Genomic DNA, 27,512 nt, shown 5'->3' on the forward strand with positions numbered 1-27,512 from the left:
GATGGAGTGATGGAAATGCTGATCAACGGGTCGATGCGCCCCAGCCCGCTCGCGGGCACGCCCCCTCCCTGTGTTGCTGTCCCCAGCCGCGTAAGGCACTCGGGTATCCTGAAGGCTACAGATTCTGCCAGGGCAGAGACTTCGAGGAACAGCCACAGTCCTTCAGCAGTAAGGTAAACAAAGGAACCTGCAACTCACATGGATTTGTAGTTTAGACATACTAGAACGTGCGTGGTGCTCTGCGTGTGCACATGGTAACGACGAATCGATAACTGCTCGTGTATATGAACGTTCCTGTCTTGGTTACACAGTAAACACTCCTGGCAATGTCCCAGGGTCCCTCCTCTTGCTTCGCTGGGGGTGAGGTGTGTGCACACAGCCTCCCCCCTGCAAAGGGCTGGCAGCGAGAGACCCAGATGCTTGGAAGAAATTCAGCCTAGCCCACTGGTGTAGAATAAAAGGTATAGCCTAAAGTTTAGAAAATGCACCTTATTTTAAAACACTTGAATTCTTCAGATGCTCCCTGGACCAGGAAGAATCAGTGATATATGCTCACGTTTGCTTTTTTTTTTTTTTTGGCAAAAGCCCAGCTCTGGAATGATGCATGCAGTCCGATGAAAACAAGGTACACATGGCATATGAATGAAAACAATGCTCTTTAGAGAGAGGGACTGACATTTCACCTGAATATGTGCTTTCAGGAATACGGCTGGGGCGCAGGTGCAATTTGGTAACTGGGACATTATTTAAAACATTCGTTGAGCCATTTTCCCTTTCCTATGTACATACTTTTTACATATAAACAGCAACAACTTCATAAGCATCGATACATATTTACATGCTTCTTTCCTGTACAGTTTGCCTTTTTTTTTAATTGTTAAGGAGCTGTGGTTAGGAGTGTCCGTGGTGGGTACAGAGGGCGTGTGGTCTCCATATGTATATACAACATGCAGAATCATGATGGTCCAAATAAACACGGTGGGCGTAAATTTGGGCGTGCTGCAGTGCACATCTTTGCATCCTAAGTGGCCGGCCTGTGCGGCTGCTGTTCCCGGGAGGTGCACGGCGGGGTTCGGGGGGCCGAGCCGGGGCTCCCCCAGAGGAGCTGGGCTGTGGGGAGCCAGGTGGAGCCACGGCACATTCCCGGACGCCTGCCTGGCGGAGCCCGTCAGATGTCACCCGCGGTCCATCCACAGCGCCGCCGGCGGCTGTCGTGAACACAAAGCTATTGTTTGCCTTTCAGTCTGAGTGCAATGGGTGTGCCAGGAGGATGTCACTAAAATAAGGCAGAATGATGCATGAACGATTAAACGAGATTTCAGGCTGGAGATGCAAACCCCGAGGTCAGGCTCAGCCAGGGACGTTGGACCGGCCCACTATCTTGTCCGAGCGAATCAGTGACTGTGGCTTAAATGACAACGGAAAGGGATGGGTCCCTCTTGGACGAGCGCTGTTGGCAGCGCACTTCCCGGCAGAAATCCTCCTGCACCCACTGAAGAAACAGCGGACCTGTCTGATCCTATAAGCTTCCCCCTGATTCTGGCCCGGGGAACCGTGCCCGGTCTGCTGCCACTCTGTCGTTTGCTCCGGAGCTGAACATTTCTTCCGACACTAACATACAATGAAGGTAATGCTTCCAGACAACATGCCCGTCCCTCCCTCCGGCTGGAGTCCTCTTTCTCTCGTGCAGCGCCGCCTGTTACGTTCACACCTGGCCGCACAGCTCCCTGCCCGGAGCACCGACTTCCGGGTGCCTCACAGGAGCTCCTGTCGCCACCTTAGACCTCTCCAAGGGTGCGAGGACACAGACGACCCGTCTCCCAGCAGTGAGCGCGGCTCCGTCCTGCCTGGCCGTGGCCTGGGTCGCCCGGCAGACACGGAAACCACACATAAGACTGCCTCCAGCAAGGCGCTGTTTCCTCCCTGGAAAGGAGCAGAGACAAAAGCATTTTTAGCGTGACGTAGCCAAGGCACTCGGGGACCGTGTGTGTACCCTGTCCCACGGGGCCACACCCCAGGGGGTGCGGGCCTTGGCCAGGCCCTGCGCGTGGACGTCAGCGTGCCGACTACAGTCCTCCTCCATGGACTCAGCGCCAGCCACGGCACCACGTCTTGGGCCCGTGGCCGGGGAGGTGCACGTGGCCCTCCCGGGAGACCACACGCTCGCGGGGACCAGTCTGTGCCGACCTTTCTGCGGAAGCCTTGCCTCTTCCTCACAACGCTCAGGGCAGCTGCCCGCGTTTCCACCCAATTTTCCTCTCTCCTCAGTACTTAGGACGTGGGCCTCCGCTAGGTTCTAGGTTTTTTTCTTAGCACCTTTTAACGTTTTGAATGAGTTATAACGGAGCTGCTTTTCCAAGGAGGTGGGCTCTGGACCAGCCCAGGACCTGGGGCATGGCAGCGGGCGGTGGCAGGGCAGAACTGCCCAGGCTACAGGCAGTGGGGACCCCACAGTGTCCTAACCTAGGAGAGGGAGGGGTTTTTTTCTTTTGGTTTTTGGCTTTTTTTTACCTCACTTCTAAGACACCACCACCTCAAATAGAGTGAAAAATAAATGCAGTCTAGCCGGGCGCGGTGGCTCACGCCTGTAATCCTAGCACTCTGGGAGGCTGAGGCGGGCGGATTGCTCGAGGTCAGGAGTTCGAAACCAGCCTGAGCAAGAGCGAGACCCCGTCTCTACTATAAATAGAAAGAAATTAATTGGCCAACTAATGTATATATATATAAAATTAGCCGGGCATGGTGGCGCATGCCTGTAGTCCCAGCTACTCGGGAGGCTGAGGCAGCAGGATTGCTTGAGCCCAGGAGTTTGAGGTTGCTGTGAGCTAGGCTGACGCCACGGCACTCACTCTAGCCTGGGCAACAAGCGAGACTCTGTCTCAAAAAAAAAAAAAAATGCAGTCTGATGACACACACCTGCTTCTTCATGTCACACGTTACCCTGGAAATCTCTGCTGCAACTAAAATAACACAGTTCTTTGTGCCTTTAATCTGATTCACCTCGGTTGGGCGCGGTGGCTCACGCCTGTAATCCTGGCACTCTGGGAGGCCGAGGCGGGAGGGAGGATCGTTTGAGCTCAGGAGTTTGAGACCAGCCTGAGCAAGAGTGAGACCCCATCTCTACTAAAAATAGAAAAAAAAAATTAGCCGGGCATGGTGGCGCATGCCTGTAGTCCCAGCTACTTGGGAGGCTGAGGCAGCAGGATCGCTTGAGCCCAGGAGTTTGAGGTTGCTGTGAGCTAGGCTGACGCCACGGCACTCTAGCCCAGGCAACAGAGCGAGACTCTTGTCTCAAAATAAATAAATAAATAAAATAAAATAAAGTCTGATTCACCTTTAGGTAAGTTGTCATCAAGTCGCCTGACTCTAGAATGTTGAAGAGGAGGGGCTCACCGGGCCAGCCCTCTCCTTTTGCAGAGGAAAAAGCTGGACCCCTATGAAAAAAAGTGGCTCCCCGAGGTAACACCTGTAGGCTGACCAGGGCCAGGGGTCCTGACCACCCCCAAACCTCCCACCCCACGCCACTGCCTCTCTGAATTGCGCGATCAACAGCTTGGGGGACGAACAACACATTTATTCGAGTGCTCTAGGGCCACGCTGAGGACCCCGCAGCGAGAAACCCAGGCACATCCCTGCCCATGCACGGCTCCTTGGGGAGCTCGCAATGCAGGAGGGACAGGGGCCGTACGTGGATTCCCAAGTGGCCACGGCCACAGGCTTAGCTTCCTCCTCCTCCTCCTCCTCCTCTTCCTCAGAGCTCTCTTGGAGTCTCTCCCTCAAACACAGACAGGACGGGAGCAGTTACCAACTCCCTGCCTGCCCCGGCCGAGGCTGCGGAGCCCTGAGTGGCTCACACCTCCTGGGATGTCCTCCCAGCCCAGGCGGCCCAAGGGCACGATGCTCTCTGCCCTCGGTCCCCCTCCTGGTTGTGACTCTGCAGCCGCCTGAGAAGTGCATCACAGAGGCGGTGGCCACTCTACGGAGCAGGTACTGGGCGAGGATGTGGCCCCAGGGCCGTTGGGCGCTGTGATGCGGATTCTCCATGTCAGCTTGACTGGGCCACAGGGGTGCCCAGGTATTCGGCCGCACATTATTCCCAGAGTGTCGGGAGGGTGTTTGGGGATGAGAGCAGCTAAGAGGGCAGAGGCAGGACCTGAACTCGGGCCTGTCTGACTCCAGAATTACTTTCAGCCACGTGCCAAGTTTCCTGAGTAGCAGCCTCGGCTTCTCCAAGGATCCGGCACAGACTGGGACAGACCGATAAGCCTGGGGAGACCACGGCATGCTGCAGAGGGGCCATGTCTCCGTCCGTCGCGAGCTACAAGGGACCACCTGAATCCGACCAAGGGCTGGTAACTGCAATCTGTGTAGAACTCGGGCAAATCAGTAAGAAAAAAAAATCAAACCGCCCCATTAAAAAGCAGGCAAAGGACACGAACAGAAACTCTTTAAAAGAAGACAGACTAATGGCCAAGAAACATGAAAAAATGCTCAACATCTCTAATCATGAGGGAAATGCAAATCAAAACCACAATGAGATATCATTTATCTCCAGTGAGAATGGCGTTTATGAAAAAGTCCCAAAATAATGCTGGCATGGATGCAGAGAGATAGGAACACTCCTACACTGCTCGTGGGACTCCAAACTAGTGCAACCTCTGTGGAAAGCAATATTGAGATTCCTCAAAGAGATACAAATAGATCTACCATTTGATCCAGCAATCTCATTACTGGGCATCTGCCCAAAAGACACTCTATAAAAAAAGACACCTGCACTAGAATGTTTATAGCAGCACAACTCACAATTGCAAAGATGTGGAAACCACCCAAGTGCCCATCAATACATGAGTGGATTAATGAGATGTGGTACATGTACACCATGGAGTACTATTCAGCTGTAAGAAACAACGGTGATCTAGCACCTCTTGTGTTTTCCTGGATGGAGCTGGAGCCCATTCTGCTAAGTGAAGTATCACAAGAATGGAAAAACCAGCACCACATGTGCTCGCCATCAAATCGGTACTAATGGATCGACACTTACGTGCACATGTAGCAGTAACATTCATCGGGTGTGGGACAGGCGGGCGGGGGGGGGGATGGGTAAACTCACACCTAACCGTGCGGTGTGCGCACCGTCTGGGTGATGGGCACGCTTGTGACTCTGACTAGGGTGGTGCAAAGGCAATATCTGTCACATAAACATTTGTACCCCCGTAATAGTCCCCAAAACGGGGGGCGGGGGGACACCTGAGGCTGGGTACATGAAGAAAAGAGGTTTATCTCGCTCACGGCTCTGCAGGCTGCGCTAGAAGCCTGGCGCCAACCTCTGCATCTGGCTAAGGTCCCAGGGAGCTTTTCCTCCTGGCGGAAGGGGGAGGGGAGGGGGAAAGGGAGGGGTCTAATGGGGGAGGGGCCGGGCTCTTTTTAACCACCAGCTCCTGGGAACTGGCAGAGCGGGAACTGCTTGTTACCACTTGGAGGGCAGGAGAGGAGCCCTCCCTGAGGATCCCTGAGGATCTGCTCCCTGGACCACACACCTTCCCCCGCCCAGCTCCAGCACTGGGGTCAGGGGTCAACACAGGTTTGGAGGGTCAAACATCCAAACTGCAGTGGGCTTTGAGGGTACTGAAATCCCTGTGCCAGAATGTAACTTAAAGAAAATTTAAACAGAGAAAAAAAACAAGACATTTTAGCCAAGATAAAAAGCAATATCCTCACAAACTCCAAACCCGGGAGAGAGGTTCTTCCCATCAGAGAGTCAACAGTTCTCCAAGTGGGGTCCCGGGGAACCGGGGCGTGGAGGTAGACACCTGTGCTGGGTGCCGTGTGGGGAGTCTGAGGGGACAGGTGAGGGCCCCGTCACCCTGGCTCAGGCCCCCAATTCCACTGCAAGGCTGGGACCTGCAGAGCCCGTGTCCCTGGGCGCAGGTCTTGGGCGGTGAGCGAGCGGTGGAGGAGGGGCAGCAGGCCCAGCGGGCAGGTGGGAGCCCAAGTGGGGGCCCCAGATGGGTCTGTGCAATCCAGCCCCCACGTGGGCTGTGGGAATTGGGGAGAAACTGGGGGCACAGAACCTCTCTGCAGGTGCGTGGTCTCACTGGGACCCGGCGTGGCAGGACCTGGGGCCTGGGGGCCACAACTGTGTCCAAACCCCTCCACCAGGAGACCTGACCCAGCCCTGGCACAGCCCAGCGCCGGCCGAGGAAGCTCAGCGCTGCTGGAATGTCCCGTTTGTTCCAGGTGACACCGTGACCTCCCTTTCTCACAGCAACCACTGAAAAGGGCTCCCGACTGCAATGTGCTTCTCCTGGCTCTGAAGCGTCTCTGCAGGGACCTCGAGCCCTCCCTTTGAACTGTCGAGGGCTCCGACTCCCGGCCTTGGCGGGAGGGCGGGAGCCTCAGTTCCGAGACTGCCAGACACGGCTGCAGGTCACAGTCACACGGACCGGCCTGCTGACCTACTTTGTGTGACTTTGCACTCCTCTGACTCCACGGAGCCCCTGCCCCCTCAATCCTCCCTTTAAAACGGTCAAATTCCCTCTGCACAGATCGGAAGGGGACTCAGCACTCGCCTTGCCGTCAGCAGGGACGGAATCAGAGTGTTCTCAGGCTTTGGCGAAAGGTCTGGCTCCGGTTACCTGCCCAGGTGTGGGGTGCGGGGGCCAGGCCTCCAGGGGGGCCAACCCACAGCTCCCTGCAGGGTGGGGAGCAGCGCCTGGGGGTGGGAGCTGGTCCCAGGACTGTCCCCCGTCACCCTGCGACCAGGGGCTTGCAGGGCAGGGCTGGGGGCAGCTCTGGAAGAGAAGCTCACCTACCCCTTGATTTGGTCCTTGTGCCCTCCCACCCCAGACCCCTTGGGCAGGGTCTTGGGGCCACAGCCTCATTCCCTCCCCGCCCCCGCCCTGCCCCATCCAGGTCGCAAGTGCAGGGAGCCTCGTGGCAGCACTGCTGTGCCGTGGGGGGGGCACGCCCACACGCACGGCCGACTGGAAGGGGGAGAGCCGGAGTGTGAGATCAGAGTGGTCCCAGAGGGGAAGGCGTCCTGGGTGTTAGGACAGACAGGACAGCCTGACCCTCTTCGGGAAGATGCACCAGGCCAGGGAAATGCCCTACAGCAAAATGAAGACCACTCGGCCCTGGGCAGCCTGCCACACTCACTGCTGGGCAGGACGCCCCCAGGTGGGAGTCTGGGAGTCTCAGCCCACCACGCCCACAACTGGGGCTGCAGGTCAGAAGCTGCCTCTCTGCTATCGAGCCCCGCCCCCCCGGCCCCCACTCCAGGAGCCGTCCTGGGAAGTGGGACAGGAAGCCCTGGGAAGTGGGAGGGGGAGCTCCTCGCTACAGCAGGTCCCCTGTGGCTGTGGCCCCCGCACCCGGGGACACGGTGTGGGAGGCCACCCTGGGGGCCGCAACCCCTCCCGCCTGCCAAGCCCCCCACCTGCCCGTGGCCTGGCCCTGGCCTGTCTGCCTGGTGGTGCTTCTGCCTTTCGCAGACGGGACAGCCCCCGAGTCCCCACTGGCCACTCCCTTCCGTGGGTGGGGGCGGCCCCCTCTATGGCCCCAGGTGAGCATTGTGTGAGCTGAGGCTGAGAGGCCCCACAGGAGGGCTGCCTGGTCCCCAGGGCTCCTCTCAGCTCCGCAGGTCTCTCCACGGCAGGGAGGGCGGGAAAGCTCTGGGCACCCACACAACCAGACGCACAAGTGTGTGAACACCCACACAACCAGATGCACAAGCGTGTGAGCACCCACAAAACCAGACGCACAAGTGTGTGAACACCCACACAACCAGATGCACAAGCGTGTGAGCACCCACACAACCAGACGCACAAGTGTGTGAACACCCACACAACCAGATGCACAAGCGTGTGAGCACCCACAAAACCAGACGCACAAGCCTGTCTGTGAGCACTCACACAACCAGATGCACAAGTGTGTGAGCACCCACACAACCAGACGCACAAGTGTGTAAACACCCACAAAACCAGATGTGCAAGTGTGTGAGCACCCACACAACCAGACGCACAAGTGTGTGAGCACCCACAAAACCAGACATGCAAATGTGTGAGCACTCACACAACCAGATGCACAAGCGTGTGAGCACCCACACAATCAGACGCACAGGCGTGAGCACCCACACAACCAGACACACAAGTGTGTGAACACCCACACAACCAGACGCACAAGTGTGTGAGCACCCACAAAACCAGACGCACAAGCCTGTGAGCACTCACACAACCAGATGCACAAGCGTGTGAGCACCCACACAACCAGACGCACAAGCGTGTGAGCACCCACACAACCGGACGCGCAGGCGTGTGAGCACCCACACAACCAGACGCGCAAGCGTGTGAGCACCCACACAACCGGATGCGCAGGCATGTGAGCACCCACACAACCGGATGCACAAGTGTATGAGCACTCACACGACCAGATGCACAGCTGTGTGCATGCACACCCACACAACCAGATGCACAGGCATGTGAGCACTCACACAACCAGATGCACAAGTGTGTGAGCACTCACACAACCAGACGCACAAGCTTGTGAGCACCCACACAACCAGACGCACAAATGTGTGAACACCCACACAACCAGACGCACAAGCCTGTGAGCACTCACACAACCAGACGCACAAGCGTGTGAGCACTCACACAACCAGATGCACAAGCGTGTGAGCACCCACACAACCAGATGCACAGGCGTGTGAGCACCCACACAACCAGACGCATAGGCGTGTGAGCACCCACACAACCAGACGCACAAGCCTGTGAGCACCCACAAAACCAGACACACAAGCCTGTGAGCACCCACACAACCAGACGCACAAGCCTGTGAGCACTCACACAACCAGATGCACAGGCGTGTGAGCACCCACACAACCAGACGCACAAGCCTGTGAGCACCCACAAAACCAGACGCACAAGCCTGTGAGCACCCACACAACCAGACACACAAGCCTGTGAGCACCCACACAACCGGATGCACAAGTGTATGAGCACTCACACAACCAGATGCACAGCTGTGTGCATGCACACCCACACAACCAGATGCACAGGCGTGTGAGCACTCACACAACCAGATGCACAAGTGTGTGAGCACCCACAAAACCAGATGCACAGGCGTGTGCATGCACACTCACACAACCAGACGCACAAGTGTGTGAGCACCCACACAAGCAGATGCACAGGCATGTGAGCACCCACACAACCAGATACACAAGTGTGTGAGCACCCACACAAGCAGATGCACAGGCATGTGAGCACCCACACAACCAGATGCACAAGTGTGTGAGCACTCACACAACCAGATGCACAAGGGTGCACACACACGCACCGTGCACATATTTCCTGCCGCTCCTCGTCTTAGTTCCGTTTCCTATCTGGGGCACAGCAGCTGCTGTCAGGAGCCCCAGTGGGGCTGCCACCCAGCCGTCCTCTCTGGCATCCGCATCTCTGATAATGGCAATGGCATCTCGTATCAGTGGCCCCACGTTCATGCTGGCGAGAAGAGTGAACCAGACAATAGAGAAATAGCGGGGGAGGGGCGGCCTGGCCTTCAAGCCAGTCGTTCTGTTTCTATCTGAGACTTTGCGCAGAGTCACGTTTGAGAAGCATCTCTGCCATAAGGTAAGTCAGGAAGATCCTAAACAAAGAGCAAAACAAAGAGCTCCGAAGCCGCGGAGAACCGGAGATGAGTCTGTCAGTATCTGCTAAAGCTGAACTCGCTCGAGTCCCAGGCAGACCCCGTGGGGGGAGTCACCCTGCACCAGCACCCGGAGACAGCACAGCACGTCACCGAAAGCGCCAACAGCCCACATGCCATCGGAGGGGTGGCAAAGCCCACGGCAAAGTCACGTTATGTCGGTGGCGCATGGGTGAATCTCAACACAGCGAGACCAAGTGCAAAGAAAGACGCCTTTGCAACAAAGATTCAAAAACAATGGAGAGTCTACCTTTTAGAAACGCACGTGTCTGCCGCAGAGCTCTGTGTGGAGCCCTCGTGGGGCAGGGGAGGGACGGGCCACAGGTCAGTATCTGGTGTGGCTGGTGGAGCCACAGACGCCATCAGAACAAAAGAACAAAGTGGGCGAGCGGGCTATCTGCAGACTGCCCGCAAGAGGGCTATCCGCAGACTGCCCGCAAGGGCGTGGCTCACGCCGGCACTGGGACCACGGCAGTTCTGTGCAGCAAGAAAGTAAACAGGAGACGCTCCTGTCGGGGAGCCCCCCGAGTCAGCTGGGACCCTTCCAGCTGCTGGCTCCAAGTGACCCCCAGGGCGGCTGCACCTGCCGTCAGCCCAGCCCCCGGCTGACCTCAGACCTGAGCCCTCCTGCCCCACGGTGGGGCGGCGGTGGGGGGTGGATCCTGCAGGGAGCAGTGCAGGGCGCCTGGGCGCGGCCTGGCAGGGGGGCCCGGCCTCTGCTCCCGGGAGAGACGGGGAGCACCTGCAGTTCCAGGGGCTCCAAGGGGAGCTTCCCCCACCCGGAACAGAGCAGCCAAGGGTGCTAATTGTTCACACTGGGGTGAACTGTTTATAAACACCTCGCCTTTTGTTCCTCGTTCCTTTTCTTAAACAGTGTGCACAAACTCAGTGAAAGAAAACTTCATTGGGTCACGATGGAGAATATTAGGGATATCTTTTAAAATGAAGGCTCCTATTCCTTTTGTGCACAATGCTCATTAACCGTGGATGCATTCTGAGCGAGGCTGGCTCTTAAAAATGACAAATGGCCTCATCTCCGGCCTGCCTGGTGGCAGCACGGGAGCATCTGCGACCGGGCTCAGACGGGGCTGCTCATTGGCATTCCGGCGCTGGCTCCGTGCGGGGCCGTAAATCTGCGTCGGCTGACAGCTAATCCCACGCAGCTCCAGCTCCAGACCCACAGCGGGGACAGGCGCGTCCCAGGAGATCCAGCTCCGGCTTGGGGTCACGTGGCGCGGGCGCGCTGGCTCGGCCGCTCAGGGGACGCCAGCAGTTCCCCACCCAGTGTCCCCTCGCCCCAGCACATGGTGACTGGTGGGGACACTCCAGCCAGGACAGTGCTGACCACGGAGCCAGGCAGGAGGGATTTCAATCAAAAAGAGGATGAGGCCGGGCGCGGTGGCTCACACCTAGAATCCTAAGCACTCTGGGAGGCCGAGGTGGGAGGATCACTCGAGGTCAGGAGTTCGAGATCAGCCTGAGCAAGAGCGAGACCCCGTCTCTACTATAAATAGAAAGAAATTAGCCAAACAACTGAAAATAGAAAAAATTAGCCGGGCATGGTGGCATGTGCCTGTAGTCCCAGCTACTCAGGAGGCTGAGGCAGGAGGATCGCTTGAGCCTAGGAGTTTGAGGTTGCTGTGAGCAAGGCTGACGCCACGGCACTCTAGCCTGGGCAACACAGTGAGACTCTGTCTCAAAAAAAAAAAAAAAAAAAAAAGAGGACGAGCTCTTTACGACGGGGCCGGGAGGGGCAAGGACATTGGGGGGGGGGGGGCGCGGGCATTCACCGCCTTGAGCTTCCTCCGTTCTGCGCCCCGCTCGGAGACATTAACTCGAAGTCAGCCGTGGTGTTTAATGTCAGACGTGAAACCATGAAATCGTAAATGGGACATGGGAGAAAGCAACTATCACACTGAGCTGGGCAACGTGTTCTCGGTCCCAACACCAACAATACAGCCCGTCTCTAAAAGCCAGCAAAGGGGACTTCATCAGAATTGAGAACTTCTGCTCCTCCAAAGACACTCCCCTAAGAGAACAAAAAGACAAAAGAGGCTGGAACCAGCACCGAACGGTGAACCTGGTAGCGGCAGGCACTGGGATGTGTAAAGAACTCTCAAGATCCGATACTAAGAAAGCAAACAACCCGGTTCAAAAATGGGCAAAAGATCTGTCAGACGGTTTCGCCAAAGGAGACTCATGGATGGAAAGTCAGCACACGGAAAGATGCTCGGCACCGTTAGTCATTAGGAATGCAACTGTAAACCAAAATAAGGTACCGTCTCCACCTACCGGAACCGACCAAAGCAATAAAAGTGACCACGCTGGGTATCGGGGAGGGTGGGGGTGGAGCAGCGGGAACTGTCCTGCATTCATTCCCTGTGGGAACGCAAAACGGCCCGACCACTTCGGATGATAATTCCTTATAAAATTAAACACGTACCATGGGATCCAACCGTCCCAATCTTGAGTATTTGCCCAAGACAGACGAAAACTTGCATTTATACAAAAACCGAAACGAGGCCAGGTGCGGTGGCTCACGCCTGTAATCCCAGCATTCTGGGAGGCTGAGGCAGGAGGATTATTTGAGCTCAGGAGTTCGAGACCAGCCTGAGCAAGAGCAAGAGCAGGACCCCGACTCTACTAAAAAGATAGAAAGAAACTAGCTGGACAACTTAAAATATATAGAAAAAATCAGCCGGGCATGGTGGCGCATGCCTGTAGTCCCAGCTACTAGGGAGGCCGAGGCAGGAGGATCGCTTGAGCCCAGGAGTCTGAGGTTGCTGTGAGCTAGGCTCACGCCACGGCACTCTAGCCTGGGCAACAAAAAAAACCACAAAAAGCCCCCGGAACAACATGGATTCCTTTGTCTAGAGACTGGTGTGCCGCGGTGCTACCTCACACCGCAGACCGCCCAGACGCGAAGAGGGACGTCCCTCTCCCTGCAGAGGGACAGGCCCCACAGCCACACGCCGCGCCAGGCCCCTGACATAACTCAGAGAAGGCAAAGCTGAAACGACAGAGAGCCGACCAGGCTTGCGGGTCAGGGCAGGGTTTGGGGGGGCGGGGGGGCCGCCAGGGTCAGCAGGGGAGTCTGGGGGCGGGACTGTCTGTCCTGTGACCCTGGTGGCCGCACGCGCCACGCCTGTGTCGAGACCCAGAGACCTGCCAGGGTCGCACCGCAGACGGTAAATTCTACTACGTGTATTTTTTTTTTAAATCGGCACGCGAGGGAAACCCGCGTTGGAACGAAGCCGTAGAAAGGAAGCTCGCTGTGTCACAGGCGATAACGTCACCGCCCTGGAGAGGGTGGGAAGGAAAGAACGACCCTATTTCGGAAAAGGGCCGGGGTCCCGTAAGGCTGGCGGCAAAAAGAGCCGCGGGCAGACGCACGTGCTGGTTTCGCAGACGGCGCGGGTCAGGGACTCCGTGCGACGGCGTGCGGGCTCAGGGTCGGCCGGGCACCACACAGGCAGGGAGGGAAAGGCCGTCTCCCAGGGTGACGTCGTCGCCTTACCTGTGGGACACCTGGGCTGCGGGCTCCCTTCCTCCGTGGTGGAACCCGGCGCACCTGTCCTCGCCACCCGGGGGCTCGGCTCCAGCGCTCTGGCCAGGCCGGCTTCCGCCTCGCAGCTGGTCTGTGGCTCGGCCCACCCAGGGGCTTCTGGGCCGGCAGCACCTTGCGCCCAGGGCCCGGCGGTTCTGGGCCACGCTGCGTCCGTCCGGCGTCCGTGTTCCCCGGCCCCGTGTTCATTCTCCCTCGCCCCACCCCAGCCCCAGGGCCCGCCCTGCGCAGTCCTCGTGCTCCTGGCTGGCCACGCAGGCCGGGACCGCGCCCTCCTGTCTCGGGAGGCTACGGAGGCCTGAGGGTCGATGGCTCCGTGCGGCTGGCGGTGGCCACGGCTCCCTGTCCCCAGGGAGGCGAGGGCGGGACAGGGTGGGTGAGGGGCTGCTCATCAGCGGGCGCTGGGGAGCCCAAGAGGCACAGCATCGCGTTTTGCACCCGAGGTGCCACCGGGAACCCTCCCAGCCCCCCAGAGTGAAGGTCGCCCCCAGGTCACAGCCTCCGCCTTGTCACCAGGGACCAGCCTGTGCTGCTTCTGAACATCTTCCCGCAGACCCGGCGACGGTTGCTGTGGAAACCAGGAGAGGGAGGGGCGCTCCTGCACAGAAGTGCGGTTCCCGGCAGCCTCTCTCCGGGGGGTTCGGTGGGGGGACCCCAGGGTCCAGCAGCCGAGGAGGCCTCTCCCAGAGAAGCCCCAGGAAGTCAGCAAACGAGTCCTAACTTCGGCTCGTCCCAGGTGGCCGGCGGGCTCAGGCGCCCCTCCCCCGACGCAGAGCCGTCTCCCTCTTCCTCCCCGGGGCGGGCGCAGAGACCAGGTCCCCCGGCGTCCTCAGCATGGCGACGACGCGTCCCGGGCCGCTGCCAGTGCCCGCTACTCTCTGGTCCCGCCGGAGGAAAGGGGCCGGCCGCTCGAGGGGCTGGGAGGGAAGAGACACAGAACACAGACGTCAGGGAGGCCAAGCGAGGAGGCTTGGGGGGTCGAGGGGTGCGTGGCAGGGATGACCCCTTTCCCAGAGTGGGGTCCTCTCGGGGCCCTCTGAGGGGTGGGGCTTGCAGGCCGAGACAAACGGTGGCCTCATCCTCCCGTCCTCTCCTCCCCTTTGGAGAGGGAGCAACCATCAAATGTGGGCACGTGGCCTCCACTGCGGGTGACAGCTGTGACCCTGTAGCCTGGTGCTGCTCCTGCGCCCTGCGAGCCAGCCGGTATAGCCGGGGACCAGGGCACGGGGGACACAGCTTGCGCTTGGCACGACCCAGAAAAGGACAAAGAAAAATGATGGAACAGGCCAGGCGCAGTGGGTCACGCCTGTAATCCCCGCACTCTGGGAGGCCGAGGCAGGTGCATAGTTTGAGCTCAGGAGATTAAGACCAGCCTGAGCAAGAGCGAGACCCCATCGCTACTGAAAAATAGAAAGAAATTAGCTGGACAACTAAAAACATATATATAGAAAAAAATTAGCCAGGCATGGTGGTGCATGCCTATAGTCCCAGCTACTCGGGAGGCTGAGGCAGGAGGATCGCTTGAGCCCAGGAGTTTGAGGTTGCTGTGAGCTAGGCTGACGCCACGGCACTCACTCTAGCTGGGCGACAGAGTGAGACTCTGTCTCAAAACGAAAAAAAAAAAACAAAAATGGCGGGTCAACTTCTATCTGCCGGTGCCATCCCCTGCCAAGACGCCAGGAAAGCAGAGAAACCACCTTGGGGCGATTTGCACTCGGTCAGTCCTACAGTGGGGGTGCGGGCTCCGCCCCCCTTTCTCTCAGAAGGGCGAGTGCAGCTGGCAGCCCCGGGCAGCGGGGAGGCTGAGTCCTGCCCCAGGAGGGGTTTCTGGTTTTCGGGGCGCCGGCAGCTCTCTGAGGGCCCCCGCGGGAGCTGAGGGTCGCTACCTTCCCGCTCCGGACAGCCCTCGAGGGCCGCATCTCCAGGAAGCAGAGCCTTGCCCGGCCCGGCCACGATACTCACCGGGTCAGGGTGCCAGGATGGGCTACGACCAGAGAATGAAAGCTAAGGAGAAAAATAAGAACAAAAATAAAAACTAAAAAGGGCAAGGGAGGGTGGAGAAACAGAAGAAAAGAAAGAGAAAGAAGAGTTTGTTGTGCTTCCGGCCAGAAACCGATCGCCAACAGAGCAAGACGCCGTGGCTGGGGAGGAGAGGACACGGCTCAGGAATCGGGGGACGCTGTGACAATTCCCTGGTCTGAGGTGACAGTGCTGGCAGCCCGGGGGAGGCACTCGGGGACCCTGCACAGCTAGAGCCCGGCCGCGGGTGCCGGTTGGGGGCCACATGCCAGTGTGACCCCTCCCCCACGGCAAAGGGAGCCTCTTGGGGACTCAGTTTCCTCCCCCTGTCTCAGGAGAGCGTGGCGCGAGCACCAAGCAGCTGCTAATGGCGATGACAGTTTAGCTGAAGGACATTCCAAGTGCCCGGGACACACGGGCACCCCCGTGACAAGGCTCTGGCCTCACGAGAACAAAGTCCAGCCAACACCTGAGTCCATGTAACACCCGAAGCCCCATTTGGGGCTGGGGACCAGATCGGTTCAGACACTGGAAGATGTGGCAATGGCGCCATGGCTTGGAAATGGAGGGTTACTTTAGCTGGGGCTAAAAAAGCAAACACCTAATTTAAAATGTTTCTAGTATTTAACCAAACGAATGCCCTCGGGCTAAGACACAAAATGAAATGGACGTTTGATTTGGGGGAGAGACTTGAGCCCCAAGAGCTGCATGTCCCCTCCTGACGTCACCAGGAGCCTAGCTGTGCCCGGCGATGTGTCCCCATGTGGTCTGGTCCTCCACCAGGGCGGGAAAGGTAGTGCCCTGCACACCCCTCAGGGCTCATTCCTCACGGTGGATTTGTGACTTGGCCAGGACGATCATTCGGCCACAAAGTGTGCAGTGCAGGGAGCGGTTCTGGTGGTTGCCGAGCAGGGGCAGGGCGGGGCGGGGCGGGGCGGGTGGGGGGGGACGGGCCTGCTGTCAGGAGATGGCTGTCCTGGGGGCCCCCACCTCCCCTGGTGAGCACAGGCCGTCTGTGGGCTCGTCTTCAGGCCTGGCCGGAGCAGGTGCTGCCCACAGGGCACCCTGCTGGCACCTGCCTCTGTTCCCCCAGGAGGGATGAGGCAGGGGTCCCACTGGCCACTTTGCTCAGCGCTCGGCAGGAGCCGGGCAGTTGGCGAGATCCGCAGGTGGGAGCGGTCTGCAGCCTGACCCTAGAAACCACGAACTGGCTCCAGGCGGCAGAGAAAGAGCTGCCCTAAAGCCAGGAAGCCCCACGGGGCGAGGGTCTCTCTGGCAGGCTCCTCCCCCTGGGTCTGGGGTGCGCCGCGCCCGTGACACACGTCAACAGAGCTGGGGGACCCGGACAAAGATGCCCCTGGCCCGGGCGCGTGGCCCCAGCCCCACTGCTCCACAGCAGGAGTTTCTGAACCAGGAAGGAATGGCTCGGAGGGCCAGGAGAGGGGAGATTCTTCCTGCACCAATGGCGCCCCTCGAGGGGAAAAGGCACGGTCCGGCTTTCAGGAATGTGATTTTTAGACCACGGCACATGGTGGTCTTGGAGGGATCACGTGGTTCGGCACAGCCAGGGCGGAGCAGAGAGAGGACCCGAGGTTGTTAGTCTGGCACCCGGCTCTGGTGGGGACTGATGTGCAGGGGGAGGGGCTCCTCTGAGCCTGCACAGCGGGACGGTGCTCGGGGCTCCTAGACCCAGGCCCGTCGCCTGGCCCCGAGCTCGCAGCCACCGCCCGAAACCTCCTTCTGCCCAGCTCTGCCCCAGGCTTGGACGCCGCTCCTGCTGCTCTCCGCTCACCCCCCGAGGCCCCGTGAGCCACCTGTGTCCTCCCCTCCCGCCTGGCCAGCCCCAGCGACACGACAGGCCCCGAGTGGCGGTACCTTCTCCTCCAGTTCCTTTATTTGTCTCTTCTGAGCTTCTATTCTTTCTTCTAACTCTTTAATTCTCTGCAATACCAAAAGGGAGAACATCTTAATCGTCAGGGTATTTGGGAAACCAAGTGGGAAAAATCCTTTCGAGACTTTCTCTCGTTCATTTGGTGGACAGACAGTCGCAGAGCCGCAGGCGTTCTGGGCACCGGCCCCCGTGGCCAACGGTGGGGACACGGGCGTTTCTGTTTGCTCTTCACACCAACAAGAGCACGGAAGGCCTTCCCCACGTCCGAGCTTCCCTCTACATGGGAACCGTAACCTTCCGTCTCCGCAACTTCAGAAAAATCACAATGCCGGATACCCGAGGAAACGGTAAGGAAGTAATTCACCCAAACGTCACTGCAGCAGAGGGACAAGTGGCCAGAGAGCCACAGACAGAGCCGGTCGCGGAGGAAACCTCCCTTGGGAGATGACACCCGTGCCTGGCATCCCACAAGCAGCTGAGCTCCGACCACAGCCCACCCACGGGACCGGGGGCGGCAGGTGACCCTCCTCACCCTGACTGCCCCAGGGGAGGCCAACGAGCAAAGAGGCTGGCAGCGTGTGCCCGACTTTAGCTCACCCACGGCCACGGTGACCCAGGCCACAGTGCAATCACGCCTCTGACTCTGCAGTGGAACCTTTTGGTCTGGGGTGTGGCTAACAGGGACACGTCTGCGAATGCCACGTGCAGGCCATGCTGGCTCATGGAGGAGCCGACATGTCCAGTCTGCAGGGCTCCTCCCCTCCCACAGGACTGAACTGGGCCCAAGGGCCTGAGGTCCCAGAGGGCCCTGAGGCCAAGAGGAGACCAGAAGCTGCCCCCAGCCCACCAGCTGCTGTCCCCAGACAACGCCCTCACCACCAGGAAATAGCTCCTGGGAAAGATGTGGCCACCAGGGGTCCAAAAGAGGGGAGCTGCCTCCTAGAGGCCCCCCAAGAGGCCACCCTGGCAGGGCAGGCAGTGTGGCCTGAGAGCCCAGCTGTGCACAGGCCATCGGAGGGTGTGGTTGTGGGGGTGGGGTCACGTGGGGCACAGCCATCGGAGGGTGTGGTCATTGGAGGTGTGGCCATGGCAGGGCATTGTCATTGGATGGTGCGGCCACTGGGTGTGGCCATTGGGGGAGTGGCCATGGGAGGGTGTGGCCATTGGGGTGTTGCCATTGGGAGTGTTGGCCAGTGAAGGCATGGCCATTGCGGGGTGTTGCTGTTGGAAGTGTAGACATTGAAGGTGTGGCCATTGTAAGTGTGGACATCGGAGGGCATTGTCATTGGAAGGTGTGGCCCCTGGAGGTGTGGTCCCTGGAGGTGTGGCCCCTGGAGGTGTGGCCCCTGGAGGTGTGGCCATTGGAGGACATTGTCAAGGGAGTCTTGGCCATTGGAGGTGTGGCCATTGGAGGCATGGTCATTGGAGGTGTGGCCATTAGAGACATGGTCATTGGAGGTGTGGCCATGGGAGGTGTGGCCATTGGAGACATGGTCATTGGAGGTGTGGCCCCTGGAGGTGTGGCCATTAGAGGACATTGTCATTGGAGGTTTGGCCATGGGAGGTGTGGCCATGGGAGGTGTGGCCCCTGGAGGGCATTGTCATGGGAGTCTTGGCCATTGGAGTGTGTTGCAGTTGGAATTGTAGACATTGGAGGTGTGGCCATGGGAGATATGACCCCTGGAAGTGTGGCAATTGGAGGGCATTGTCATGGGAGTCTTGGCCATTGGAGGCCTGGCCATTGGAGGGTATCACAGTTGGAACTGTAGACATTGGAGGTGTGGCCCCTGGAGGTGTGGCCATTAGAGGGCATTGTCATTGGAGGTTTGGCCATGGGAGGTGTGGCCATGGGAGGTGTGGCCATGGGAGGTGTGGCTCCTGGGGGAGTGGCCATTGGAGGGCATTGCCATTGGAGGTTTGGCCATGGGAGGTGTGGCCATGGGAGGTGTGGCCATGGGAGGTGTGGCTCCTGGGGGAGTGGCCATTGGAGGGCATTGTCATGGGAGTCTTGGCCATTGGAGGGTGTCACAGTTGGAATTGTAGACATTGGAGGTGTGGCCCCTGGAAGTGTGGCCCCTAGAGGTGTGGCCCCTGGAGATGTGGCCATGGGAGGTGTGGCCATGGGACAGCTCTGCCCTGGGAGGCTCCGCCTGGCTCCTCACATCCCACCTGCCCGGCACTCACCTGCTGTGCCGCCTGCAGCAGCTCCATGCGCTCGCGCAGGATCTGGGCGTCCCGCTCCCGCAGCTCGCTCATGACCTGGCGCTTCCACTGCTCCACGGCCACCTTGAGCTTCTCGCGCTCCTCCTCCGACAGCAGCTCGGCCACCTTGGCCCCGGCCTCCTGCTGCAGGGCGTCGTACAGCATGGCTTCCAGCTCCAGGATGTGCTGGGGCGGGAGGGGGACAGCTCAGTCCTCCCCTCCCTGCTGGCACCGACCCGAGCCCCGCGGGCTGCACAGCCCTGGCCGTTCAGGAAGAGCAGCAGGCGGCCAGGCGCCCTCCGTCAGGGTGGGGGCAGGCAGGGTGTGCAACAGGGAGGGCCACAGACCCGCATGCGTGAGATGACCCCAGAAGCAGAGAGCTGACCAGGCCAGTGAGAGCCAGGACGCAGACGCCCCGGCCAGGGCTGAAGCTGCACAGCGGGGCTCAGGGAAGGACTGAGCTATGAGCAGTGGGACGTGGACCTGGAGGCCACGAGCCAGCCTGGCCACGTGGCGCTCGCAGCAAGACCAGAAGGCGCTAGGCAGGGGTCCCCCCACGCTGCTTCCCAAACGTCCGACTCATGGACCGAGGCAAAACCATCCCTTTGCCATGACTCACAAGCCAAATGCATCTTTTTCTAAATCCCCAGGGTTTACCACTTTGACCTGGAGTAAACTTTCTCCTCCAGAAATGTTACTGATACGATCTTTGAGAAAACTACAGAGGCCTTTTCTTACCATCAAAAACATAACATCTTCAGAAATGAATATTTCCTTTTCTTCAGGCAAAATAATTATGAAAATTCCTTTTGATTCAGTAGAAATTTTAGGAAATGAAAAAAAAAAATCTTTTGTAACCTCAGTTATAATTTATTGTTCTTGACAGCCAGAAAATACACTGTCCCCAGCTGTCACAGCCAGCTCACGCTCCCACGTCAACCGCCACCGCGTAGAGCAGCAGAGCTCGGGGCCCTCGCGACCAGCTCCAGCTTTCAGACTCGTGAGCTGGCGGAGCCCTGGCTGGGGCAGCCTCGCTTGGCCCATACCTGCCGGGTGTCGCCACGCCCCTCCCTGGGCCTCAAGGACGCCGCCCCCTCATCCCCAGACGCCAGGTCTCACTGGCCACTCTCTGGACAGCGCCCCTGTCCGTCACAGCCCCTGCAGGTCCCTGTCGGGGCAGGACGTCCCCAGGCGCCCAAGGCCTGTGCTCATGGAGGCGCCCAGGGCTACGTGGCCCCGCATGTGGGAAAGGCAGAAGGAACAGGGGAGCCAGGGTACTGTACAGAGGGCAGCGCCACTTTCTGAGGCCAACGAGGAGAGCACAGGTGGGACAAACAGGGGCCTTCCTGCAGGAACTGCAGATGGAGCTGCCCTGTCACACAGGAAGTGGCCCCCCCAGCATCACACAGGAAGTGGCCCCCCCAGCATCACACAGGAAGAGCCCCCCAACATCAAACAGGAAGTGGCCCCCCCAGCATCACACAGGAAGTGGCCCCCTAGCATCACACAGGAAGAGCCCCCCAACATCAAACAGGAAGAGGCCCCCCCAGCATCACACAGGAAGAGCCCCCCAGCATCACACAGGGAGAGGCCCCCCAGCATCACACAGGAAGAGGCCCCCAGCATCACACAGGAAGAGCCCCCCAGCATCACACAGGAAGAGGCCCCCCAGCATCACACAGGGAGAGGCCCCCAGCATCACACAGGAAGAGCCCCCCAGCATCACACAGGAAGAGCCCCCCAGCATCACACAGGGAGAGGCCCCCCAGCATCACACAGGAAGAGGCCCCCAGCATCACACAGGAAGAGGCCCCCAGCATCACACAGGAAGAGGCCCCCCAGCATCACACAGGAAGAGGCCCCCCCAGCATCACACAGGAAGAGGCCCCCAGCATCACACAGGAAGAGCCCCCCAGCATCACACAGGAAGAGGCCCCCCAGCATCACACAGGAAGAGGCCCCCAGCATCACACAGGAAGAGCCCCCCAGCATCACACAGGGAGAGGCCCCCCAGCATCACACAGGAAGCGCCCCCCAGCATCACACAGGGAGAGGCCCCCCAGCATCACACAGGAAGCGCCCCCCAGCATCACACAGGAAGAGGCCCCCCAGCATCACACAGGAAGAGGCCCCCAGCATCACACAGGAAGAGGCCCCCCAGCATCACACAGGAAGACCCCCCCAGCATCACACAGGAAGAGGCCCCCCAGCATCACACAGGAAGCGCCCCCCAGCATCACACAGGAAGAGGCCCCCCAGCATCACACAGGAAGAGGCCCCCAGCATCACACAGGAAGAGCCCCCCAGCATCACACAGGAAGAGCCCCCCAGCATCACACAGGAAGACCCCCCCAGCATCACACAGGAAGAGGCCCCCCAGCATCACACAGGAAGCGCCCCCCAGCATCACACAGGAAGAGGCCCCCCAGCATCACACAGGAAGAGGCCCCCAGCATCACACAGGAAGAGCCCCCCAGCATCACACAGGAAGAGGCCCCCCAGCATCACACAGGGAGAGGCCCCCAGCATCACACAGGAAGAGGCCCCCCAGCATCACACAGGGAGAGGCCCCCAGCATCACACAGGGAGAGGCCCCCCAGCATCACACAGGAAGAGCCCCCCAGCATCACACAGGGAGAGGCCCCCAGCATCACACAGGGAGAGGCCCCCAGCATCACACAGGGAGAGGCCCCCAGCATCACACAGGGAGAGGCCCCCAGCATCACACAGGGAGAGGCCCCCCAGCATCACACAGGAAGAGCCCCCCAGCATCACACAGGGAGAGGCCCCCAGCATCACACAGGAAGAGGCCCCCCAGCATCACACAGGGAGAGGCCCCCCAGCATCACACAGGGAGAGGCCCCCAGCATCACACAGGGAGAGGCCCCCCCAGCATCACACAGGGAGAGGCCCCCCAGCATCACACAGGAAGACCCCCCCAGCATCACACAGGAAGCGCCCCCCAGCATCACACAGGAAGAGGCCCCCCCAGCATCACACAGGAAGAGGCCCCCAGCATCACACAGGGAGAGGCCCCCCAGCATCACACAGGAAGAGGCCCCCCAGCATCACACAGGAAGACCCCCCCAGCATCACACAGGAAGCGCCCCCCAGCATCACACAGGAAGAGGCCCCCCAGCATCACACAGGAAGAGGCCCCCAGCATCACACAGGAAGAGCCCCCCAGCATCACACAGGGAGAGGCCCCCCAGCATCACACAGGAAGAGCCCCCCAGCATCACACAGGGAGAGGCCCCCCAGCATCACACAGGGAGAGGCCCCCCAGCATCACACAGGGAGAGGCCCCCAGCATCACACAGGAAGAGCCCCCCAGCATCACACAGGAAGAGGCCCCCCAGCATCACACAGGAAGAGGCCCCCAGCATCACACAGGAAGAGGCCCCCCAGCATCACACAGGAAGAGCCCCCCAGCATCACACAGGAAGAGGCCCCCCAGCATCACACAGGGAGAGGCCCCCAGCATCACACAGGAAGAGCCCCCCAGCATCACACAGGAAGAGCCCCCCAGCATCACACAGGGAGAGGCCCCCCAGCATCACACAGGAAGAGGCCCCCCAGCATCACACAGGAAGAGGCCCCCAGCATCACACAGGAAGACCCCCCCAGCATCACACAGGAAGCGCCCCCCAGCATCACACAGGAAGAGGCCCCCCAGCATCACACAGGAAGAGGCCCCCAGCATCACACAGGAAGAGGCCCCCCCAGCATCACACAGGAAGAGCCCCCCAGCATCACACAGGGAGAGGCCCCCCAGCATCACACAGGAAGAGGCCCCCCAGCATCACACAGGAAGAGCCCCCCAGCATCACACAGGAAGAGCCCCCCAGCATCACACAGGGAGAGGCCCCCCAGCATCACACAGGAAGAGGCCCCCAGCATCACACAGGAAGCGCCCCCCAGCATCACACAGGAAGAGGCCCCCAGCATCACACAGGAAGCGCCCCCCAGCATCACACAGGGAGAGGCCCCCCAGCATCACACAGGAAGAGCCCCCCAGCATCACACAGGAAGAGGCCCCCCAGCATCACACAGGAAGAGGCCCCCCAGCATCACACAGGAAGAGGCCCCCAGCATCACACAGGAAGAGGCCCCCCCAGCATCACACAGGAAGAGCCCCCCAGCATCACACAGGAAGAGGCCCCCCAGCATCACACAGGAAGAGGCCCCCCAGCATCACACAGGAAGAGCCCCCCAGCATCACACAGGAAGCGCCCCCCAGCATCACACAGGGAGAGGCCCCCAGCATCACACAGGAAGCGCCCCCCAGCATCACACAGGAAGAGGCCCCCCAGCATCACACAGGAAGAGCCCCCCAGCATCACACAGGGAGAGGCCCCCCCAGCATCACACAGGGAGAGGCCCCCCAGCATCACACAGGAAGAGGCCCCCCAGCATCACACAGGAAGAGCCCCCCAGCATCACACAGGGAGAGGCCCCCAGCATCACACAGGGAGAGGCCCCCAGCATCACACAGGGAGAGGCCCCCCAGCATCACACAGGGAGAGCCCCCCAGCATCACACAGGAAGAGGCCCCCAGCATCACACAGGGAGAGGCCCCCCAGCATCACACAGGAAGAGCCCCCCAGCATCACACAGGGAGAGGCCCCCCAGCATCACACAGGAAGAGGCCCCCAGCATCACACAGGAAGAGGCCCCCAGCATCACACAGGAAGAAGCCCCCAGCATCACACAGGAAGAGGCCCCCAGCATCACACAGGAAGAGGCCCCCAGCATCACACAGGGAGAGGCCCCCCAGCATCACACAGGAAGAGGCCCCCCAGCATCACACAGGAAGAGCCCCCCAGCATCACACAGGGAGAGGCCCCCAGCATCACACAGGGAGAGGCCCCCCAGCATCACACAGGAAGAGCCCCCCAGCATCACACAGGGAGAGGCCCCCCAGCATCACACAGGAAGAGGCCCCCAGCATCACACAGGAAGAGGCCCCCAGCATCACACAGGAAGAAGCCCCCCCAGCATCACACAGGAAGAGGCCCCCAGCATCATACAGGAAGTGGCCCCCCCCCGGCATCACGCAGGAAGTGGCCCCCCCCATTTGGTCGTCACACATCCAGGCAGGTCCCACAGCAGCCACACGGCTCCCTGTGGTCCGTGGCTGATCCACTGACTGGTCGGCGGCTGCCCAGGCCTAGTGATGGTCATGGTAGGGGTGGGAGATGGAGACAGTTCAGGGAAGCTGAACCGCACCGATGGGGCCTTCTGAGATATCGGCTGACACCCAGGTGTCCTGTGGGCGTGCACTGACCCTGCCATCACTCCAAGTGACCTTAGGCAGGTCATCAACTTCTTTGTGCTTGGCAGCCCAGACCAGTGCCTGCCACGTACGAAGGGCTCTTGTGGGTAGGCTCTCATCATAACACTATCGTCACAATCACTATCAACAATCACCATCATCACCCTCCCATCACTATCAACAACTGCCATTGCAGGGCATGGTGGCTCACGCCTGAAACCCTAGCACTCTTGGAGGCCAAGGTGGGTGGATCGTTTGAGCTCAGGAGTTTAAGACCAGCCTGAGCAAGAGCAAGAGCGAGACCCCGTCTCTACTAAAAATACAAAGAAATTAGCTGGACAACTAAAAACATATGGAAAACTTAGCCGGGCATGGTGGTGCATGCCTGTAGTCCCAGCTACTCAGGAGGCTGAGGCAATAGGATTGCTTGAGCCCAGAAGTTTGAGTGTGAGCTAGGCTGACGCCACGGCACTCTAGCCAGGGCAGCAGAGTGAGACTGTCTCAAAAAGAAAAAAAATTACCATTATCACCATCATTATCACCACCACCATATTCATCAGCATCACCATGACCACCATCACCATCATCACTACTATCACCATCATCATCACCACTATCACTGTCACCATCATAATCACCATCATCACCATCATCATCACAGCATCAGCATCATCACCATCATCACCACCATCAGCATCATCACCATCATTACCACCATCATCACCATTATCATCACCATTATCACTACCATCACCATCATCATCACCACTATCACTATCACCATCATAATCACCATGATCACCATCACCATCATCCCCACCATCATCATCACAGCATCAGCATCATCACCAGCATCACCACCACCATCATCATCACCATCATCACCACCATCACCATTATCATCACCACCACTACCACCATCATCATCACCATCATCACCATCATCATCACCATCATCACTGTTATCATCACCATCATCACCATCATCACCACCATCATCACCATCATCATCATCACCACCATCATCACTGTTATCATCACCAGCATCACCACCATCATCATCATCATCACCATCATCACTACCATCACCATCATCACCATTATCATCACCACCACTACCACCATCATCATCACCATCATCACCATCACCATCATCATCATCACCATCATCACCACCATCATCACCATCATCATCACCACCATCACCACCATCATCACCACCATCATCACCATCATCACCACCATCATCGTTATCATCACCATCATCATCACAGCATCAGCATCATCACCAGCATCACCACCACCATCATCATCATCACCATCATCACTACCATCACCACCACTACCACCATCATCATCACCATCATCACCATCACCATCGCCATCATCAGCATCATCATCACCATCATCACCGTTATCATCACCATCATCACCATCATCACCATCATCATCACCATTATCACCACCATCATCACCACCATCGTCACTGTTATCATCACCATCATCACCACCATCATCATCATCACCATCATCACCATCACCATTGCCATGATGATGGTGGAGCCCTGGATGGTGGTCACACGCGTCACTGTCCTGGCCTGTGTGGCGTGGGCAAGGGAGGCGTGGATGGACCTGAGCACCCACCCTCTAAGGTCAGGAGGCTGCCTGTCCTCTCCTCCTGCCCCTGCCCCACCCCCACTGGAAACCCCAGCCCGGGGCCCAGCACCCTCGTGTCTCTTACCTTGTGCGCCTGGTCCAAGACCTGCTTCCTGTAGTCCAGCTCCTCGTCCAGGTAGCCCTTCTGCTTACTGAACAGCTCCTGAAACACAGGAGGACGGTGTCTGGCCGTGGCAGCCCACCTGGCCACGCCACGCTGCCAGGCCACACGAGAGACGCCCACCTACCTTCTCGCTCTCCAGGTCCACCATCTTCCGCTGCAGCGCCGACTCTGTCTCCTCAATCCGCTGCAGCCACTGGGCACGAGAACAGGCAGCACAGTGAGCCCTTGGGTCACCCACAAGGGCACCAGCACCATCCCCTGCCCCCGGTTCTATGGGGACAGCTGGAGAGGACCCAGGGAGGCCAGGGTCCTCCTCCTTCCCCTCCTCCTTGGGCAGGGAGAGCTTGGCCCTTGCTGGGACGCTGGGCTCGGCTGGCGGTGTGCACACTGTGTCCCCAGGGGCTGGCCAGCCTGGGCCCTGCCCTAGCCACTGCCTGGTGTCCAGGAAGCCTGCCCACCATGCCTGCCCACCCCGCCTGCCCAGGGAGAGGGGGGATGTGGCCCGGGCTGCAGCAGGAGCAGATCTACGGGCAGAGCCCTGCCGGGACAGGCGGGGAGAGGGCCTGGTTCCCCGAGCCCATGTGTGCCAGGAGCACCCCCCTCCTTGCTGTGGGAGGCCTGGCCCACCAGGCAGGTCTGGGCTGGGGGCTGGGAAGCCCGCAGAAGAGGGCTCTGGCAGGTGGAACAGAGAACGCCCAGGCCCACACCACCTTCCAGCCTTTGGGAGGAAACTGAGGCAGAGCCGGCGTCAGGGCAAAGAGTAGCTGAGTCTATCCTTTGCAAAGGATGCTGTGCAAGTCTATCCTTTGCAAGTGGGTGCTGTGTGACCTGTGTGTGCCAGGTGTCCCCAGCAGACTGGGCTTAGTGGACCCCCTACCCAGCCCTGCAGACCCCCTCCCAGGGCGACACCTTCTCTAGGCTGAGCAGGGCAGGAGACCCCAGGAGCCCGGCCCTCTCTCAAGCGTCCACACAGCCGCTGTTACCTTTTCGGCCAAGGTCAGGACTGTCCTGGCTTGTATGACAATCACTTGCTCCTCATTGGTCAGGTTCTGCACCCAGAAGCAGAACACAGGGACAGTCA

At 59.4% G+C, this 27,512-nt stretch overlaps 1 protein-coding gene and 1 long non-coding RNA gene across 4 annotated transcripts in view; both read right to left on the reverse strand.

Moving 5' to 3' along the window:
- Positions 1-557: 557 nt before the first annotated feature.
- On the reverse strand, positions 558-13,637 carry LOC109729443 (uncharacterized). The gene is made up of 2 exons (XR_002221435.2): positions 13,217-13,637; positions 558-1,923 (listed from the first exon to the last, which is right to left on the reverse strand). It is a non-coding gene; the product is annotated as an uncharacterized LOC109729443 (long non-coding RNA).
- Positions 13,638-13,968: 331 nt separating this feature from the next.
- JAKMIP3 (Janus kinase and microtubule interacting protein 3) overlaps positions 13,969-27,512 on the reverse strand; it is an 82,607-nt gene continuing 69,063 nt past the window's right edge. For all 3 annotated transcript variants that reach the window (XM_076009691.1, XM_076009690.1, XM_012781440.2), the window contains 7 exons: positions 27,415-27,480; positions 26,556-26,624; positions 26,393-26,470; positions 19,359-19,562; positions 17,159-17,224; positions 15,227-15,299; positions 13,969-14,181 (listed from right to left, as the gene is read on the reverse strand). In XM_076009691.1, coding sequence (XP_075865806.1) covers positions 15,249-15,299; positions 17,159-17,224; positions 19,359-19,562; positions 26,393-26,470; positions 26,556-26,624; positions 27,415-27,480 — 534 coding nt within the window. In that variant the 3' untranslated portion in view covers positions 13,969-14,181; positions 15,227-15,248. The remainder of the gene's footprint in view (positions 14,182-15,226; positions 15,300-17,158; positions 17,225-19,358; positions 19,563-26,392; positions 26,471-26,555; positions 26,625-27,414; positions 27,481-27,512) is intronic.

Source organism: Microcebus murinus, chromosome 14 (assembly GCF_040939455.1).
Source record: "Microcebus murinus isolate Inina chromosome 14, M.murinus_Inina_mat1.0, whole genome shotgun sequence".
NCBI lineage: Eukaryota > Metazoa > Chordata > Mammalia > Primates > Cheirogaleidae > Microcebus > Microcebus murinus.